The 19,055-nt window shown below is 49.9% G+C and overlaps 1 protein-coding gene across 1 annotated transcript; it reads left to right on the top strand.

Moving 5' to 3' along the window:
• ARRDC5 (arrestin domain containing 5) lies at nucleotides 1-8,863 on the top strand. The gene is made up of 4 exons (XM_069491703.1): nucleotides 1-253; nucleotides 2,050-2,255; nucleotides 8,203-8,692; nucleotides 8,796-8,863. The coding sequence occupies exons 1-4, from the start codon at nucleotides 1-3 to the stop codon at nucleotides 8,861-8,863; spliced, it is 1,017 nt and encodes a 338-aa protein (XP_069347804.1).
• Nucleotides 8,864-19,055: the final 10,192 nt, after the last annotated feature.

Here is a 19,055-nt window from a genome sequence, read left to right on the forward strand (position 1 = left end):
ATGTCTGTGGTGAAGTCAATTGAATTAGTGCTGCCCAAGGATATGGTCTACCTGGCTGGCTCCAGCATAGAAGGGCAGGTGATTCTAACCCTGAACAGCACCCTGGTGGACCCCATAGTGAAAGTGGAGCTCGTGGGAAGGGGTTACGTTGAGTGGAACGAAGAGACCGGAGCATCCCGTGATTATAGCAGAGACGTGATTTGCAACAACAAGGCAGACTACGTGCATAAGACAAAGACATTCCCAGTGCAGGGTAAGGACAAGGTCGGCAGATAGTCCTAGCCATAACAGGGGCCAGGAAGTAAACACATCTGATAGTCAATCAACAAACCTCCAAGGATATCAGAAATAGCAGCCCAGTTCCTTCCTAGGAGGGAAGCCATATAGAATGATGACCATCAGATGCATATAACACGAAAATAACAAGACACAAGGAGTTGACCAGACCCCAGACAATCAAAATGAAGGTTCAAAGTGCTCTCCTTGGAAAATGCTATGCTTAATCCAACAAATGCCTTTGGGGGGCCCATAAGAAACCTTTCTTATTATTTTACAGTTATTAATAAATCTCCCTCTGGCTTTGAAACCCAAGGACACAAAATCAGGAGTCCTGGGGTCACAGGGAAAGACAGTGGGGGCAGAAGCGTGAGAGAGACCTTCTGAGGAAGGCTACCTAGTCCCCAGGCCCCACCCGTTGAGATCTGAAGTCTGAGCAGACATCAGGGAGTCCAAGCTGCCAGGGAATGAGATGTCCTTTCCAAAATGTGTTTGTGGGGATGTTTCTGGGTGTCCCGCAGTCAAGCAGAACATGTGACCAGCACTGGCTAAACAACATTTAATTTTAGATGGTTAAAATTTTAGATAGGGTAGTCAGGGAAGGTCTCTCCAAATAGGTGACAACTGAGCACCTATTTGATCTGAGGGATAGGCGGGACTCCAGCCATGCAGATATCCTGGGACAAATGGCAATGTGTCAGATGTCAATACTTGGCTTTGATGTCACCTCTCTATGTCTCCCTTAACCCATCTGTAAAATGGGTATAGGAAGAGGGCCTACCTCATACAATTGTTGTAAGGACTTAATGATTTAATGGCATGTAGAGGGCTTAGAATAGTGCCAGACATACAGTAGGTGCTTGAAAATTGTCAGTTCTTCCAATTACTTCTAAAACACTCCCCTCTGGGGACAAGCCCCGGCATTAGATATCCACCTTTTCACTTTCCAAGTGATTGAACTTCCCCTCCTTTTAAAAAGCATCAGAGTGGCAGGGCGTGGTGGCACACGCCTATAATCTCTTTACTTTGGGGGGCCGAGGTGGGAGGATCGCTTGAGGCCAGGAGTTGGAGGCTGCAGTAACCTATGATGACACCACTGCACTCCAGCCTGGGGCAACAGAGGGACACCCTGTCTCAAAAAAAAAAAAAAAAAAAAAAAAAGCATTTGCTTGAAGCCTGCAATGAGTCCATTCATTTATTTAACCAACACTTATTGAGCACCTACTGTATGCAAACACTAGTGCTGGGTGCTGGAGATGCAGCACTGATGAATAACACAGACAGGATCCCTGCTGTCCTTGTGGTTTTCATCTGCTGGGGAAGAGGATTCTGGAGAAATATAAGAAGGAACATAAAATGGGAAGATCATAGAGATGAGGGCAGTGTGAGAATGTACTCCCTGGACCTCCGCCATCACGAAATCAACAAATATTAAGCAACAACTGTATGGCACACACTGAAGACCAAGCTCCACGAGGGTGGGGAGTTTTGTCTGCCTTGTTCAGTCCTATAAGCACTGCCTAAAACCATCTCTGGCACATGGTAGATGTTCAAGGTGTGTTTGTTCAATCCTGAGGGCTCCAGCCATGTCACCCACCCGGGGTGTCCCTTTCCAGCCTACCAGGGGCCTTAGCAGCTCAGAAGGGACAGACAAGCCCAGCCCAGAACCCACCTCCCCACCAAAGCAATAAATAAAGGGAGGAAAAAAAAAAATGAAGGAAAAAAAGAAAGATTCTAGAACCTTCTGATGGCATTGGTGTGTTTTGCTTTCAGATAATTGGTTAAGTGCAGGCAGCCACACCTTTGACTTCCATTTCAACTTACCTCCCAAGCTTCCTTCAACGTTCATGAGCAAAATTGGCCACATCTTCTACTTCGTGCAAGCTTCCTGCATGGGCCGGGAACACATTTTAGCCAAGAAGAGGGTATACTTACTGGTTCAAGGAATTTCGAACCTTCACGGAAAAACCCTATTCCAGGTACCCATCGATGGATGGGGGAATGGCAGGGGTGGGAGTGCGGGTCATCTGCCAAGCTCCAAGGAGGAAGAGGGAAGGTAGGCGGGCAGGGGACAGGGAAGGCCCCAACAGGGAAGAAGAGAGGCTGTTGGTGACTCTGCAGGCCAAGTGATTTCACAAAAGATCAGCCTGAAACCAGGGCAGGAACTAAGCCAGTGGCTCTCAACTTATCCTCATAAGACAGTTGGGGATGTCTGGAGACATATTTGGTCGTCACTACTGGTGAGGGGAGCTCCTGGCATGGGTGGAGGCCAGGGCCGCTGCTCAGCACTCCGCAGTGCCCAGGACGCCCCCAGCCCAGAGAACAGTCCAGCCCCAAATGTTTCAGTGGTGCCAAGGGGGAAACCTTGCTCTAGGGCAAGGCCAGGTGGGAGAGAGGCCTGGACACTGGGTGGCTCTCTAGGGCCTTTGAGCCTGCAGGTGATGGAGATGGTGGCCCCTGAGGCGGGAGGAGGGGAGGGGATGTGGTCTCAGTCCCAGGAAGGGCCGTGCAGCGTCCGCTTGGCTGAGCGCCAGGTGCAGAGGTGGAAGTCAGGGTGGGTGGGGCGGTGTCGGCCACAGTCCCTTCACCTCCCCAGGGAGTCATTTGGCATCAAGCATTGGGTTATAATGACAAGGGCCACAGGGCTGGCGTTTCTCAGGTTAACATCCCAGCACACCCACCGACCTGCTGTTGCAACCTTCTCCAAGGTATGCCTCTCCCTGCCCCCACGTCCTCATCTGTAGAATGGGTGTAGAAATGGCGCGGCCTCCTAGGTGATTCACGCAGCAGTGACCCAGCCTACGGCAAGTCCAGGGCTTCGAGCAGAGCCTGGCCTGGGCACACGCCCCATAAACGTTGCTACAGCTGCTGCCAGAATTATTATCTGTGTGACAAAGATCATCTCTAGTACTGCCAACCTCATGGCATAGTCCCAGGAGGACACAGCTGGCAGAGGGACCAGCCCTGAGATGGGCAGCCCTGAGTTCAGGGCCTGGTCACCTGCTCCCGGGGTGACCTTGGGCAGGCCACGTCCCCTCTCTGGGACGGGACAGAAGGACAGACAGGTAGGGTTCAAGACTCTGCCTCTACACAGTCGGAACCCATCTCACCTGGACCAGAGCAGTAGCCTGGTCCCCCCGCCTCCCACCCTCGCCCCCCAAGGCCTGTCCTCCCCACAGCAGTTGGAGGGCGCCTGTGGGCACCTGTGTCAGGGCCGTCCCTCCTCTGCCCACAGCCCTCCGTGGCTCCCACCTCCCTCAGGGTCAAAGCCCAAGTCCTCCCTGCAGCCCACCAGGCCCTGCATGACCTGCCCGGTCCCCTCCCTGCCCTCCCCTCCTCCCTCTCTCCCCCTCCTCACTCTGCTCCAGCCACACGGGCCTCCTCACTGTGCCTCCAACATTCCAGGCACGGTCCTGCCCCAGGGCCTTTGCACGGGCTATGCCCTCTGCCTGGAACACTACAGCCTTCCTATTCTTCCTTCTCACCCTTCTGATCTTTGCTCAGAAGCCACATCTTCATGCATCTGCGTTGATGAATAAACTTTACCCTCGGCCAAATAAGCTGCCATGACCTCCATGGAAAGCGATTTAACCACATCTATCAAAATTAAAATGAACCTATATTTGCCCCAGCCATTTTCCTTCTAGAAATTCTCCCTACAGATCATCTTTCGTAGATGTGACATGACCTCACATAGCAGCATTTGTTGTGGCAAAAAATTAGCAACAGCCGAAATGTTTGTTGCTAAGGGAATTGTTTGATCCAGTAGAGGTACCCAGTCAAAGGAATATTCTATAGCTACATTAAAGAGACAGAGACAGAGAGACAGAGAGACAGAGAATAAATGTTGGCATTGTTGGCAGTAAAAGCAAGAACCGAGAGGCGTACTTCCTTGCAGATAGACCCTCTCTGGAACAAAACTAGCAACAGAGGCTGCCCAGGAACAGAGAGGTGATGGGGACCAGGAGTAGCAAAACTTGTCCCCTGCCACCTTTACTTTTTAACAGCTTTATTGGGCTATAATTCCTATATGTTATAACTCAGCTATTTAAAGTATACAATTCAATGGCTTTTAGTATATTCACAGAGTTGTGCGACCATCACCACTAATTCTAGGACATTTCCATCACCCCAAAAAGAAATCTTGCATCCTTTAGCCATCATCACTAAAACCCCAAGGTCCCTAGCCCCTGGCACCCACGAATCCACGTCCCGTCTCTGTGGATCTGCCTGTTCTGGACATTTCATATAAATGGAGTCTCACACTGTGTGTCCTTCTGTGTCTGGCGTCTCTCACTGAGCACGACGTCCTCAAGGTCCCTCCACGCTGTGGCCTGTGTCAGAGCCTCGTCCCTTTTCGTGGCTGAGTGAGGTTCCACATGTGGACGGACCATGTTGTGTTGATCCACTTACCGGCTGATTTGCACGTTGGGGCCATTGTGAGTGTTGCTGCTATGACGTTCATGTGCAAGTCTTGAAAGATGTCACCATTTGCCTCTTCTAACAATAAGTGCCATTTGAGAGAGGAGCTTGCCCCAAAGGCCTTCCTAAGCATCCCCTGTCAGGGAGGCCCCTGTTTTGTGTTCCTCAGGGCCTCCTCGCTGTCTCTATCAGAAACGACCCGGGTCATTTTCGGAAGTAGCGATTTTGTTGTCCGCCTTCCCCGCCAGGGTAGAAACTGGCTGCTCTTCACTGCTGTAGATTTGCCTTGAACTTGGCATCAGGCAGCTGCAAATAGACACTGGTTTAATGAATGAGTCCCCCCAACCCCCACCAAAATTTCCGACAGGCCAAAAGAATACAGCATTCCAAAAAAACCCAAATTCAAGAAATCCAATCTTGAGTTTGCACCCCAATGTTCTTGGGAATCAGGGCACTTCGGCCACCCCACTTGGCCTGATGTGGGGGGTCTCTGCTGCACCCCTGTTAGCGCCTCCTGATACCCCCTTCAGGACCAGGACAGAACTGCTGGCTTTGTCTTCTGAGTTAGGGCAGCAGGTTCCTTCACACCTGCAGGGTCCTAAGGCACGCTGCGACTTTTCCAATAAGACTAGAGAGAAACTACCTGCAATTAGCCTTCTGGAAAAGAGGGGGGGCGCTGAAGGGAGGCAGGGGCCAGAGGCAGAGGGGTGGGAGGTGAGGTCAGAAGGGGTCAGGGGTCGGCCTGAGGTCTCCAGGAGGAAAGAACCCCCCCCACCTGTCTGGAGCAGTGTTTTCCAAACTGCAGGTCGGTTGCAAAACTCAATGTAGCTGAATACAAGACTATTTTTATAAACTGAAAGACCAAGCAAGAATAGAAATAGGGAATTTCAGAAAAAAAATCAATGTGGTGGGTTGCAACCATTTTTTTCAATAAATAAAAGAACAGAACAGATAATAAAATAAGTAGAATAAAAATATTAGAAAACATTAATCTGGTGTGTTGCAAGCTACTGTTTAAAAATGAAAGCATAGACTAGAATATGTTAGAAAAATATAAATTTGGTGGGTTGCACCCAACTTTATGTTTATAAACATCAATGAGTAGGACAGAGTAGAATAGTATTGAATAAACAAGGTGCAACAGAAATTATTAGAAAAAGTTAATGTGTCGGGCTGCAACCAACTGTTTAAAAACAAAATAATAGACTAGAATCGAAAATGACAGAAAAATAAATTCAGAGGGTTGCAACCCACGTTTTGTAAATAAATGGAATAAATAGAATGAAAATACAATAGGAAATGTCAGCAGGCATGTAAATAAGGGTATTATTTCAGGAAACATTTATTTTTCATAGATCCAGATATAGATGGACATAGAGATTTGTGTTCTATGCCACAATATTAAAATCTAAGTTTTAACCGTGAATCATTGCTTAAAAGAAATAAGAAGAATACATGAAAAAAATACTGTATGGGACCTGCAAAGCCTAAATTATTTGCTAACAGGCACTTTTCAGAAAGAGCCCACCAGCCCCTGCCCTAGAGCAACTGTTGTGTGCAAGGATGAGAAACGTGTCTTCACAAGGCTCCTTTTAGCACTTTTATGATATCAGACACATGGACACAATATAAGTATCCAACCTGAGGGGAGGGGATGGAGCAATTATGTTGCAACACACTTAACTGCCATTGTGCAAATGAACCAAATTGACAGGCAGCAGCATGAACGCATTTCGAACACAGAATGCCGAACAAGAACATATGCAGCCTGAGACCATTTATTTATTTAAAGTGTTCAAATATGCAAAATGTTACTATATGCTTCTACCACAAATAGATGTATTCCTAAATAATGTAAAGATTCTCAGGGGTATGACAAAGGCCAAATTTATACGATGGCTGTCTGTGCAGGGCAGGAACGGGTAACAGCAGGTCCGGGCACACAGAATGCGTGAGATGTCTGGTTGGTAGATAAAGCTGGGCTTGGTATTTTATTCATTACGCACTTTTCTTCTTCTGAAACAATATGTCTTGTTTATGCACCTACATATACATAGTAAGAGAATAAATATATATAGGTGCAAGGAAGTCATGACTACAAAATTCAGGACACTTGTACTTTGGGCACAGGCTAAGGGGCTTTTGGGGAAACCAGCAAATTTCTCGACTCGGGTGGAGATTACAAAAGAGTAGGATTTATAATAATTCACTATGTCATACATTTGCTTTGTGGGGGCTTCGGGTTCTGCACTGTATTTCATAATACTGTTGAAAAGTTTTAACAACTACAGATATGATAAACACGAAATACAGGGTAACGCTTGCCTCCAGAGAAGGAGGGTGCGGAATGGGATTGGGGAAGGATCCACAGGGACTTCAGTGATGTCCCTGATGATTTCTTTTTATTCTTGTTTCATTTTGAATTGGGACAAACTATTCACAACATGATATTTAGCATAGTAACCCTTTTCAATACACAATTCAGCAGCACAAAGTATGTTCACATGGTTTTATTTCTTAACCATAAATTTCTTCCCTGATGCTTTCTTTTTTAAATGAACGGAGATCTGAAGCAAATAGAGAGAAATCCTAAACACTGACACTAGGTACTAGGTACATATGTGGCTGTGGTTTGCCAGTAAATAATTAGCACCCAGCTCTGGTGCAAGGCAGCCCCGATTCATAGTGTCTGCCAGTTACCGTGGTGTAAATACTCCCCACGTAGCCAAGTTCAGGCTAACAACTTGACGTAATTGATGGGAGGGGGGTTGGGACCAAGTTGGGAAGTATTTGATACACCAGTCTCTCATTTCTTTATTTATTTATTTTGTACACTTGAAGGGAACACACAGACACACATTAAAGTATCAAATTCCTCTGGAAGGAGACACAGCAAGGTAGCAGAAGTCAAGAGCCAGGCATTTGAAGCACAACCCATATTCTGTCAAATCTTTTAAAATGTCATCCACAAATAAGAAAATAAGATAAAATGTTACACAAGCTACACATCAAATATATCATATATGTGACTTTATTTGTACCGCAGCAGCTGAGTAGCTTATAATGATGCCTCAATATTGTCTCTTTAAGTCTGAAATATTTAGATAAGCCATGGGTCTTGGGCTTAAACTGTAAGACAATCCCTGTGTAGGAGGAAAACAAGGCTCAGAGACATCAAGCTACTTGCCCAAGGTCACACAGCAGGTGAATAATGGAGCTAGGAATTAAGTCGCTCGGGTCTTGTGAATTTCTTAAGCCTATTTTACAGATAAGGAAATTGATATTCAGAATGCTAAATAACGTGCATTAAAGGAAGCCAGGGGATGACTGCAGGCTTTTGGCTGCAAAATCCCCAAGACTCCAGATTCCATTCAAGTACTTCTTTGTAGGAACGTCCCAAAGTCCCAGACACTCTGAGGAGCTCTAAGGGTGGAATGTCAGGCAGGGAAGTAGGTCTTGTGGCCACAGTCCCTCACGACTGACCATTCTCTCCTCTTCTTCTAGAACCCTCTCCGTGTGGATGCCGAGAAGAAAGTCTCGTACAATTGCTGCAGCACGGGCACCATCCACTTGCAAATCCAGATGGAGAAGAACATCTTCACGCCGGGAGAGAGAGTCGTGTTCACAACAGAGATCACCAACCAGACCAGCAAGTGCATCAAGACGGTCATCTTCGCCCTGTACGCCCGCGTGCAGTACGAGGGCTTCACGCCCAGCGCGGAGCGGCGCTTGCGGATGGACAGCAGCGAACTCCTCAGGCAGGAGGCCAACACCCAGATCACCCCCTTCGACACCACCAAGATCGTCAGCACCTTCAACCTGCCACTGGTGCTGTCCGTGAACGACAGCATGCAGGACGGCGAGATCATGCACACGCGCTACGAGCTGGTCATCACCATGCACCTGCCCTGGTCCCTCAGCAGCATCAAGGCTAATGTCCCCATCATCATCACCAGCACCTCGGTGGGGTCAGCTCAGTCGCTAGGCGCTAGGGGTGAGAGTGAGCCCGGGAACCAGGATCCCCAAAATTAAGAGTCCAAACTTCTAAATATTAAAAGCTTTATCAGACTCTACGAGAAGCCCTTTGTGTTGCCCAGGTGACGATCGGAGGAGTCTCGGCGTGGGCAGCACGTTGCCTGCCATGTCCCCAAGCCCTGCAGCTTAGGCAGCCAGGTCTCCGGTCCCAAGAAAGGCCATCAAAGCCTTCTCAGGATCCAACCCTGGTTAGCACAGAGGCAAGGCAGAGAGCCCCTGCATTCATTATTTGCAAAAAATAAAATAAAATAAAATTGAGTCAGACCCCTAAACACAATGGGCACCAGAATAAACACCTAGTGGGGCAGATGGTATAGACCAGGGTGACCCCAGTTCCCGGGACTCCCCTCCTCTCTCCCTCCCCACTCAGGGTGTGGATTGAAATGAGTGTAGCCTCCTAGGACCTCAGCAGGGCAGGGGATCATGGGACACAGAGTCTCTTGGGGGTCAGTGGAATCCCCTAACTCAGTGGTTCTCAACCGGGGCAATGCTGCCCTCCAGGGGACACTTGGCAATGTCTGAGGACATCTGTGATTAATACAACTCAGAGGGGTGCAGTGGGTGGAGGCCAGGGGTGCTGGGGCAGTTCATGGGGACAGGTTGTTGTTGCTGAACCCCAGGGCTGCTCTGCGGGTCTCTTACCCGATCAGATCCTGCATCTCCTCCTGGGGCTCCTCCATGGCACTCAGGGTAAATGTCACAATTCTCCCCGTGAGGGGCTGTGCCATCTGCCCATGTCCAGCTGAGCAGCCAGCCGCAGGGGCTCTTCCTACAGAATCTCCCCCTTTGCCCCCTTCTTTGCCTCTGCTCTGGTCCTATCCACCTTTGTCACTGGGCTGGACCTGTGTGCTGTTACCTCCACTCTGATGTCCTGGCTCTTGCCTTTGTCCCCCACGTTCTGTCCCCTGTAGATACGATTTCCAGATTCAGCAAATAAAAATCCAGGATGCCGGTTAAATTTGAATTTCAGAGGAACACTAACATTTTTTAGTAGAACGATATCCCGTGCCATATTTGGGATATACTGTGCTCAAAAAAAATTTGTTGGCTGGGCAAAGTGACTCAAGCCTGTAATCCCAGCACTCTGGGAGGCTGAGGTGGGAGGATCGCTTGAGCTTGGGAGTTCGAGACCAGCCTGAGCAAGAGCAAGACCCCATCACTATAAAAAATACAAAAATTAGCCAGGCATGGTGGTGGCGCCTGTAGTCCCAGCTACTCAGGAGGCTGAGGCAGGAGGCTCGCTGGAGCCCAGGAGTTGGAGGCTGCAGTGAGCTGTGATCACACCACTGTGCTCCAGCCTGGTGATGGAGCAAGACCCTGCCTTTATTAAAAAACAAAAAAGAATTAAAATAAAAAATAAAACAAAATAAATGTTCAAAAAACGTGTTGTTTATCTAGAATTCAAATTTAACTAGCTGTTCTGATTTTGTCTGGCAGCGGTATTCCCGGAGCAACCGGAAGACTCTCGCTGCAAACCGGGCTACGTCCATCACTTAGTCTCCATTGTGTCCATATGGCCTTTGGTTTGGTTTGGTTTTTGTTTTCGTTTTCGTTTTTTTAATAAAAACAATCCCGCAGCATTTACTGACATTTTGAAATAACATAAGGGTAATCAAAACAATATGAACAAATGTATACCCAACAAAGTACACCTAAAAAAACTGTATTGCCATCTCAACAATTTCTCACTTCATTGATCATTTCTAGTTGGAGACACTTTGTAGCAGAGTAATATGACTCCTTTTAGCATGATCCGACCCGGCTGTTTTCTTGACTTTGTTTTAGAATGAATCTCTTCTGGATCATCTAACGCAAGGTTCCCATACTCATCAAAACCAATGACGCAGGCCTCTATCCGCATATTCACTTGCTCCTAGAGCCACACCTGAATCCGGGATCTATTTTGTAAGTATGTGAAGATGAGGTTCTGCACCACAGCAGTTAAGGAAAAAGTTTAAAAGTAGCATAGACTCAGCTCCCTGAAACTCCCGAATCTACCCACATCTCACTTTCATTTTCTGAACGGGAGATCTGGTGCCTACGCAACGAAAAGTGCCCAGATGGGCATTTACTACGGGTGCCCTAGGAACCCTTGTTCTCCTGGAGTTTCCTTGTGCCGACATCTTCCTCATGCCCAAGACTGCTAACTCCTGCTTTCACTGGGTACATACCTAAAGTCGTCTTACTTCCACGCGTCCCCTCCATTCCTGCATTCCCCACCGCAGGGGTCTGCCCAAGCCCACCTCCCGCCCGTCACTGGTTCTTCCACTACCCGTGCTTTCTCCTGTTTTTTGTTTTTTTTTGAGACAGAGTCTCACTCCGTCACCCGGGCTAGAGTGCCGTGGCGTCAGCCTAGCTCACAGCAACCTCAACCTCCTGGGCTCCAGCGATCCGCCTGCCTCAGCCTCCCGAGTAGCTGGGACTACAGGCGCCATCACGCCTGGTGGCTAATTTTTTCTGTTTTAGTAGAGATGGGGTCTTGCTCTTGCTCAGGCTGGTCTTGAACTCCTGACCTCAAGTGATCCTCCAGCCCCGGCCTCCCAGAGTGCTGGGATTACAGGCTTGAGTTACCACGCCCAGGCTCCATAGGGTCTTTGAATTAAAATCTAAAAGGCTCACCTGGGCCTTCAAGGCCCTGCATGACCGGAATGAAAGAATGGGCCCAGAGCTTGTCTTCCTGGAAGAAGAATGACTCAGAAATATTTCTGCAGCCACCCATGGGCTGCAAAGAACCCGCAACCTGCCTCACCCCTGCCGCGGGGTTTTGGGTCAGCCCTACCAGCAGGAGGTATATGCACTGAAATGGCACCAGCCCCTGCGGCATCTGGGACGATTCCTGAAGACATAGCATCTCCACCCAGTAGTACTAAGACCGTTGTTTATCTTTGTTTATTTTCAAACGTTTTTAGGGGCAGGGGCTCACTCTGTCCCTCAGGCTAGAGTGCAGTGGCGCCACCATAGCTCAGCATAACCTTGACGTGCTAGAGGTGAATCTTCTACCGTGATTCACCAATTATAGACATTTTCCATGTTTGTTCTTTTTTTTTTTTTTTTGAGACAGAGTCTCACTCTTTTGCCCAGGCTAGAATGAGTGCCGTGGCGTCAGCCTAGCTCACAGCAACCTCAAACTCCTGAGCTCAAGCGATCCTCCTGGCTCAGCCTCCCGAGTAGCTGGGACTACAGGCATGCACCACCATGCCCGGCTAATTTTTTCTATATATATATTTTTAGCTGTCCATATCATTTCTTTCTATTTTTTTAGTAGAGATGGGGGTCTCGCTCTTGCTCAGGCTGGTCTCGAACTCCTGAGCTCAAACGATCCGCCCACCTCGGCCTCCCAGAGTGCTAGGATTACAGGCGTGAGCCATTGCGCCCGGCCACCATGTTTGTTCTTTTCTTCTTTCTTTCAGACTATTTCAAGCACATTATGGTACCATATGACATCATCCTGGCGCTTTGCTCTTCAAACAGTATGCCAGGAAGTGCAGTTTACCGGACAGAACCACAGTACCAACAATAGTCGCAAGGATTTTACACAATATTGTCATCTCATATATATACTCCACGGACACGAGGGAGATCTGGCCACGGCATCTGTAACCCCACTGATGGCCAGGGTTGATTCGGCTGATCTGGCTGCCTAGGCGGGCGTCGCCTTCCTCCCTTCCCGCCTCACGTGTGTCCCTCCCGAAGCTACGATTGATGACACAGGATGACGATGGATACCGGAAGACCGTTCTTCGGTCAAGGGTATGTGAGAACCCTTGTTCCGCTGCTAGAACCTCCAAACAAGCTATCATATATAGATTCCATATTCAAATTTCCCCAATGTCTCCATATATATTTTTTTCTTTGTTAATTTTTTTTTTTTTTTGAGACAGAGTCTCACTTTGTTGCCTGGGTGAGTGCAGTGGTGTCAGCCTAGCTCACAGCAACCTCAAACTCCTGGGTTCGAATAATCCTCCTGCCTCAGCCTCCCGAGTAGCTGGGATTACAGGCATGTGACACCATGCCCGGCTAATTTTTCTATATATATTTTTAGCTGTCCATATAATTTCTTTCTGTTTTTAGTAGAGACGGGGTCTTGCTCTTGCTCAGGCTGGTCTCAAGCTCCTGATCTTTTTTTTTTTTTTTTGAGACAGAGTCTCACTCTGTTGCCCAGGCTAGAGTGAGTGCCGTGGCGTCAGCCTAGCTCACAGCAACCTCAAACTCCTGAGCTCAAGCGATCCTCCTGTCTCAGCCTCCCGAGTAGCTGGGACTACAGGCATGCGCCACCATGCCCGGCTAATTTTTTCTATATATTTTTAGCTGTCCATATAATTTCTTTCTATTTTTAGTAGAGGTGGGGTCTCGCTCTTGCTCAGGCTGCTCTCGAACTCCTGAGCTCAAACGATCCGCCCACCTCGGCCTCCCAGAGTGCTAGGATTACAGGCGTGAGCCACCGCACCCGGCCAAGCTCCTGATCTTGAGCGATCCTCCCGCCTCGGCCTCCCAGAGTGCTAGGACTACAGGCGTGAGCCACCGCACCCGGCCCCGGCTAATCTTTTTTCATATATATTTTTAGTTGTCCAGCTAATTTCTTTCTATTTTTTAGTAGAAACGGGGGTCTCCTTCTTGCTCAGGCTGGTCTCGAACTCCTGAGCTCAAATGATCCGCCCGTCTCGGCCTCCCAAGGGTGCTAGGATTACAGGCGTGAGCCACCGCGACCGGCCTCCATATATTTTTAATTGTAGTAAAATAGACATAATAAAGTTTACTGTCTTTACCATAGCTTGTTTAAGCGCATAGCTTGAGCACACATTGCTGTGCAACCATCACCACCCTCCATCTCTAGAACCTTCTCATCTCCCCAAACGGAAGCTCTGTCCCGATGAAACACTCTCCACCTGCTCCGCAGCCCGTGGCATCCACCATCCTACTTCTGTCTCTGTGGATCTGCCTGTTCTGGACATTTCATATAAACGGAGTCACACACTGTGTGACACATGCTGACAGCACCACTGCCCACGACTGTCCATTCTCTGCGCAGCAGCCAGAGAGAGCTTTGCAAAATGCAGTTGCCGTCACAGCGCCCTCTTATTTTAAAAGCCCTTCAGTGTCTCTCTGTGGGTGTCGGCTTGCGGCAGGGTTGCTGTAGCCATACTGCTTTCCTTGCAATTCCACGTCCTTGTTGTGCCGCTTCCACTGCCAGATGTGGGTGGTCTTCGGGCAAGAGCACAGGAGGCAGAAGTTACGGCATGTGCAGAGTTTTACTTGGTTTTTTTGGTTGTTATTGTTGTTTCTTTTTTTCTCCCCCGTTTTTTTTTTCTTGTTTTTGTTTGTTTGTTTGTTTGTTTTATTTCTTTTGGTGCAGAGTTTTAAAGGTGAGAAAGTACATGTGTGTTTGGGACACATCGGAGCGCTCGTTCTGGAGCAGGGTAACACACTTATCCTGCACCCACTGTATGCCAGGCATTTTACTCCATTAGCTCATTGAATACATGCACAAAGCTATGTGGTAGGGTTATTAGGGTTATTTCAGAGGAAAGGCGAGGAAACTGGGATTTAGAGGGATGAAGTCGCCAGGCCTGCAAGTAAATGGTAGAGCAGATTCGAGCCCAAGTGGGTCGCACAGGCTGTTCCCTCTGCCTGGCATACCCTTCCCTCCCTTCCGCCTGGTCAACTCCCTGAACACACAAATTTGAAATCTGCTAGCAGCCATGTTAAAAACAGCAAAAATGGAACAGGGAAAATCAATTTTGGTATCTTAAGTATTTAATATTAACATCTAAACGTTAACATTTGAATCACACCATTTATTTAATTCAATATTGGCTATTTAATATAATATTCAAAATGATACCATTTCAACATGTACTTAACATTTAAAAATCATTAATGAAATTCTTGTATTCTTTTTTTAATTAGGTCTTCGAAATCAGGTATGCATTTTTTGCTTATGACATATCTCAATTGAGACTGGCCACGTTTCGCATGTTTAGCAGCCACCTGTGATCAGCGGCCACTGTATTGGATGGTGCAATTCTAGACTGTGAGCTCCTCAGGGGCGGGTCCTCATTGCATTTTTTGCCTAGGCACAGGAGGCACGTGAGAAATGTTTGTTGATTGAATAGCAAAAATAGTGATCACAATCACATTTCTTGGGCACTTGTTCTGAGCCTGACACTGCCTTAAACCCATCAGCAGCATCACCTTACGTAGTCCAGCCTCAGCAACCTCTGACGAAGGTCCCACTACCGATGTCCAGGGACTGAGGATTAGAGATATTAGTTGACTTCCCTAAGGTTACACAGCAAACGCATTGCAGAGCCAGGACTCTAAACCCGTTCTGCCTAACCTGTGACTTGAACCACTGCGGATGCTCTCTGCTGCCTGAACTGTGACAGGGAGGCTGATAGGAAGGACCCCGGGATACGACATTGAATTGGTAGTTTAGGAGGTGGGAGGAAGAGACAGGAGGCACAGGGTAGAGGGCCATGGTGGGGAACAGAGGTGCTCACAGGGCATGTTGAGGTCTGTTTCCTTCCTTCCAGGGAAGGCTGGGTCGGGACACTGGAGGTTGGCTGGCAAGGGATGTAATAGTAACCAGTTTGGGATATGGAGTCCCTATCATATACTAGACACTGTCTCAAGAACCTCACACCATCATTTTTTAAATTAGAGATGGGGTCTCACTATATTGTCCAGGCTGGTCTTGAACTCCTGGGCTCAAGCGATCCTCCTACCTCAGCCTCCAGAGTAGCTGGGACTATGGACACATGCCACCATGCCTGGTGTGCAGCACCAACTTTCAACTCAGCCTTGGAGGCATCCTTGACCCCTCTCATTCTCTTACCCTCTCTGTATCAGTTAGCTATTGCTGTGTAACAAAATGACCCTGAGAACTTAGTGGCTATAAACAACAAGCATTTATTATTTCACAGTGTCTGGGGAGCAGGAATTTGAGCATGTGGCTGGAGCAGAGTGAGCATGGCTTCACAGGGTCTTTCCTGAGTTGCAGTCGTGCTGTCAGCTGGGGCTGCATCATCTGAAGGCCCAACCAGGGTGGGTGGAGCTGCTCCAAGATGCTTCCCTCATGTGGCTGTGGGTGGGAGGCCTCAGTTCCTCGCCACCTGGGCCTCTCCCTGGTGCTGCTTGAGCTTCCTCACAAATGGCCACTGGCTTCCCCTACGGCAAGTGGCCCAAAGGGGAAGGCAAGGAAAAAGTAACAACCCCGTTTATCACCTAGTCTTAGAAGCCACGTACAATCACTGCTGCCATATTCTGTTTGTGAGAAACAAATTGCCAAGTCCAGCCCACACTCATGGGGAGGTGAATTATGCTCCACCGTTTTAAAGGAGTGTCAAAGAATTTGTGGACATATTTTCCCACGAGATGGGGCACATTCAGGGTGGTATGGCCGTAGACTGTGGACATATTTTCAACCACCCCATTCTGCAACCAGTTCCTTGGCAAATCCTATAGGATTCGCCTTCAAAATCCATCTAGATTCTTATCCCTTTCTTTGGCACTACCCTGCATTCAGTTTTATCATCTCACCCGGATGTGTACACTCCCCGCCATGTCCCACAAACAGCCCTCCCTGCAGCAGCCATCAGAGGGCACCTGTGAGCACCTGAGTCAGGGCCCATCCTTCTTCTGCCCACAGCCCTCTATGGCTCCCACCTCCTTTGAGGTCTAAGCCCAAGTCCTCCCCACAGCCCACCAGGCCCTGCACGACCTGCCCCGACCCTCCTCCCTCTTCTCCTCTCTTCTCTCTCTCCCCATCCTCACTCTGCTCCAGCCACATGGGCCTCCTCGCTGTGCCTCCCACACTCCAGGCACAGTCCTGCCCCAGGGCCTTTGCACGGGCTGTCCCCTCTGCACATCTCCTTGAAGAGCACCCAGAAGGTGGAATGTCCCCAGAAAATGTTCATCCACCTTTCCGTACCGTGTTCCACTCCCAGACTTTTCAGAGCAGGCTGCACCTCTGAGCTGTGTGGTTCTGAGGAGGTGACAACCTCCCTGAATGTAAGGAGGGACATAGTCAAGAAGATTATATTCTTCACTTGCAAAACGGGTCTGCAAGAGACACTGACTCCCAAGACGGGCGTGAAAGTTCGACGCGTTTGGGCGGGCAGAACGCAGCACGTGGCAGTGTGCAATGATAATAAGAATCATGGTAGCCACCCCTTTGGCGTGGGGTTCACTGGGTCCCAGGCACCGTGTTGAGCGTTCTGGCTGTGTATTACTTCATTTCATCTTCTCCAGCACCTGCGATTAGCGGCCCCATTTTACAGATGAGGCAATGTGGCTCGGAGATGTGCAGTGGTTTTCCCAAGTTCTCAGGCCGATGAGGTCTTTTAGCCATTGCACGATCCTGTCTCTGTCTCTCTGCGAGCCACAGTGCTTAGTTCCACCGTGGCTAATAAGGAAGGGACTCATCCCTGAGATGCAGAGCTGAGGCGGGGACATCGGCAGCCAGTGAATGGCTGAGCTGGGACAGGGACCCAGGATGGACTGAGAACAGAATGGAGACCCTGCCCCGACAGCTTGGCGCGACTCTACCTTTGGGGCAAGATCATTCTCGGGGATGGGGGAGTACCTCGTCCTATGCATTGTAGGATGTCGAACAGCAACCCTGGACTCTACCCACTCCACGCTAAGAGCACCCCTTTGTTGTGACAAACAGAAATGTCCCCAGACATGGCCAAGTGTCACCTGCAGGGCAGAATCTCCTTTGGTTGAGAGCCGCTGTCGCATTACAGGGCTGGAGGCCTGTTTGAGTTAAGTACTAATAGCAAATGCTGCATATGAGAATCCCACCTCTGCTGTTTATTTATGACTTTGGGCCAGTCCCTTCTGCTTTTGTGCCTCAGTTTCCCTCATGTGCAAAGGAGGGATTTGTTAATAGCGCCCCCTCTCAGAGACGCTGGGTTACAGGAGCAGAGGTATATACATGGCTCACTCCACAAATGCTGTTGTTACCCCAGGGGGAGCCTTCTGGAAGGTTCTGACCCGCTCTGCAGAGCCCCCACAGCAGGCCCCTGCCCCCTCCCTGCTGGCTGCCTCCCCTCTGGGGCGCTAGACTCAGTGGACCACACAGGCGGGCGTTGGGGACACTTCCTGTGCGGTGGCCTCCCGTACCCGCCACACCAGGTGGGCCAACGGGAGAAGGCAGCTGGGGCGGCCCCACTTCCTGCCCCTGGTGGAGGGAGCCTCTCATGTCCCCTTGCCCTGGCTCCCAAAATAACCCTCCCCTGCTCTGGGAACCAAAGCCACCCACGCCAGCTGCAGCCTCCAATGTGGGGGACGCAGGACAGGCGGGAGGCCAGCAGCTGCCACCACCACGGGGCCTGCCCCGCTGGGAATGTCCACCCCCCCGCTGCAGCCACCTCTGGCATTCCAGTCCCGAGGGGGGTGGCCCGGCCTCCTGCCATGGGCCAGGAAACGTGAGCTCTGCGGCCACAGCGGGGTCAGCTGGGAGGAGGGGGCTCTTTGGCCACCTTGGGTGACCAGGGCCCCTCTCTGGCCAGAACCCCCAGGCCTGAGGTCCTCCCAATTTTCACCTCCTGTGACTGTTTGGGGGAAAAGGGGCTGGTTGCCAGGACAACAGCCCCCTACCTCCGCCGGGGAACAAAGAGGCAGCCAGGAGCGCCAAGGACGGGCTGTTCTCTCGCCGCCAACGTGACTGGCACATCCTGGCAGCTGGCGCTGGGACGGCTGTGCCCTGAGCCGCAGGGCCTGGCCACCCTGGACAAGGCTCCCCAGTGTGGGGGCGGCTGGGGGTGGCCATGGCCCCGAGGGATGGGGTGGCAGAGCCCGGTGGACAGCTGGCACCACGAGCGCTGGAGAGTGGGGAGACAAAGGCCAGGTGGAGACCCGGCTTGGGATCACCTGGGGCGTTCCAGGGACAGGGGTGCGAACCTTTTGGACACTCCTAGCCTGAGAGAGGCCAGCAGAGGAGATCACGGGTCTCAGAGACACTCCCCTCCCCCAAGCCCGCCACCGCCTCGCAGGGGGCAGCGGGCAGCTGGCGCCAGGAGGGCCGGGGGGTGGGGACAGGCCAGGGCCTGCATGTTAAAAGACCCCCTGGCTTCCTGCAGCGAGCTCAAACCAGGAGGGACCAAATCCTCCCCCGTGGTCCTGCAGGACATAGCTGGTCAGGCGTCCACCCACTGGCTGGAGCCGTGACGTGGGGGGAGACATGGACACGGCCTGGCCGGGTTGCCAGGTTTAATACAAGACATGCAGTTCAGTGAATCATTTCTTAGTGTAAGTATGTCCCTTGCAATATTTGGGAGATACTTATGCTAAAAATGATTCACTGCGTGTCTGAGATT

The sequence above is a fragment of the Eulemur rufifrons genome, chromosome 2 (assembly GCF_041146395.1).
Source record: "Eulemur rufifrons isolate Redbay chromosome 2, OSU_ERuf_1, whole genome shotgun sequence".
NCBI classification, from domain to species: domain Eukaryota; kingdom Metazoa; phylum Chordata; class Mammalia; order Primates; family Lemuridae; genus Eulemur; species Eulemur rufifrons.

Excerpts from the sequence above, each read along its gene's own strand:
- ARRDC5 (XM_069491703.1), top strand. The coding sequence starts at position 1 with ATGTCTGTGGTGAAGTCAATTGAATTAGTGCTGCCCAAGGATATGGTC. Across the intron at positions 2,256-8,202 it reads ACGGAAAAACCCTATTCCAG|AACCCTCTCCGTGTGGATGC; the intron begins GTACCCATCGAT and ends CTCTTCTTCTAG. Across the intron at positions 8,693-8,795 it reads TCAGTCGCTAGGCGCTAGGG|GTGACGATCGGAGGAGTCTC; the intron begins GTGAGAGTGAGC and ends TGTGTTGCCCAG.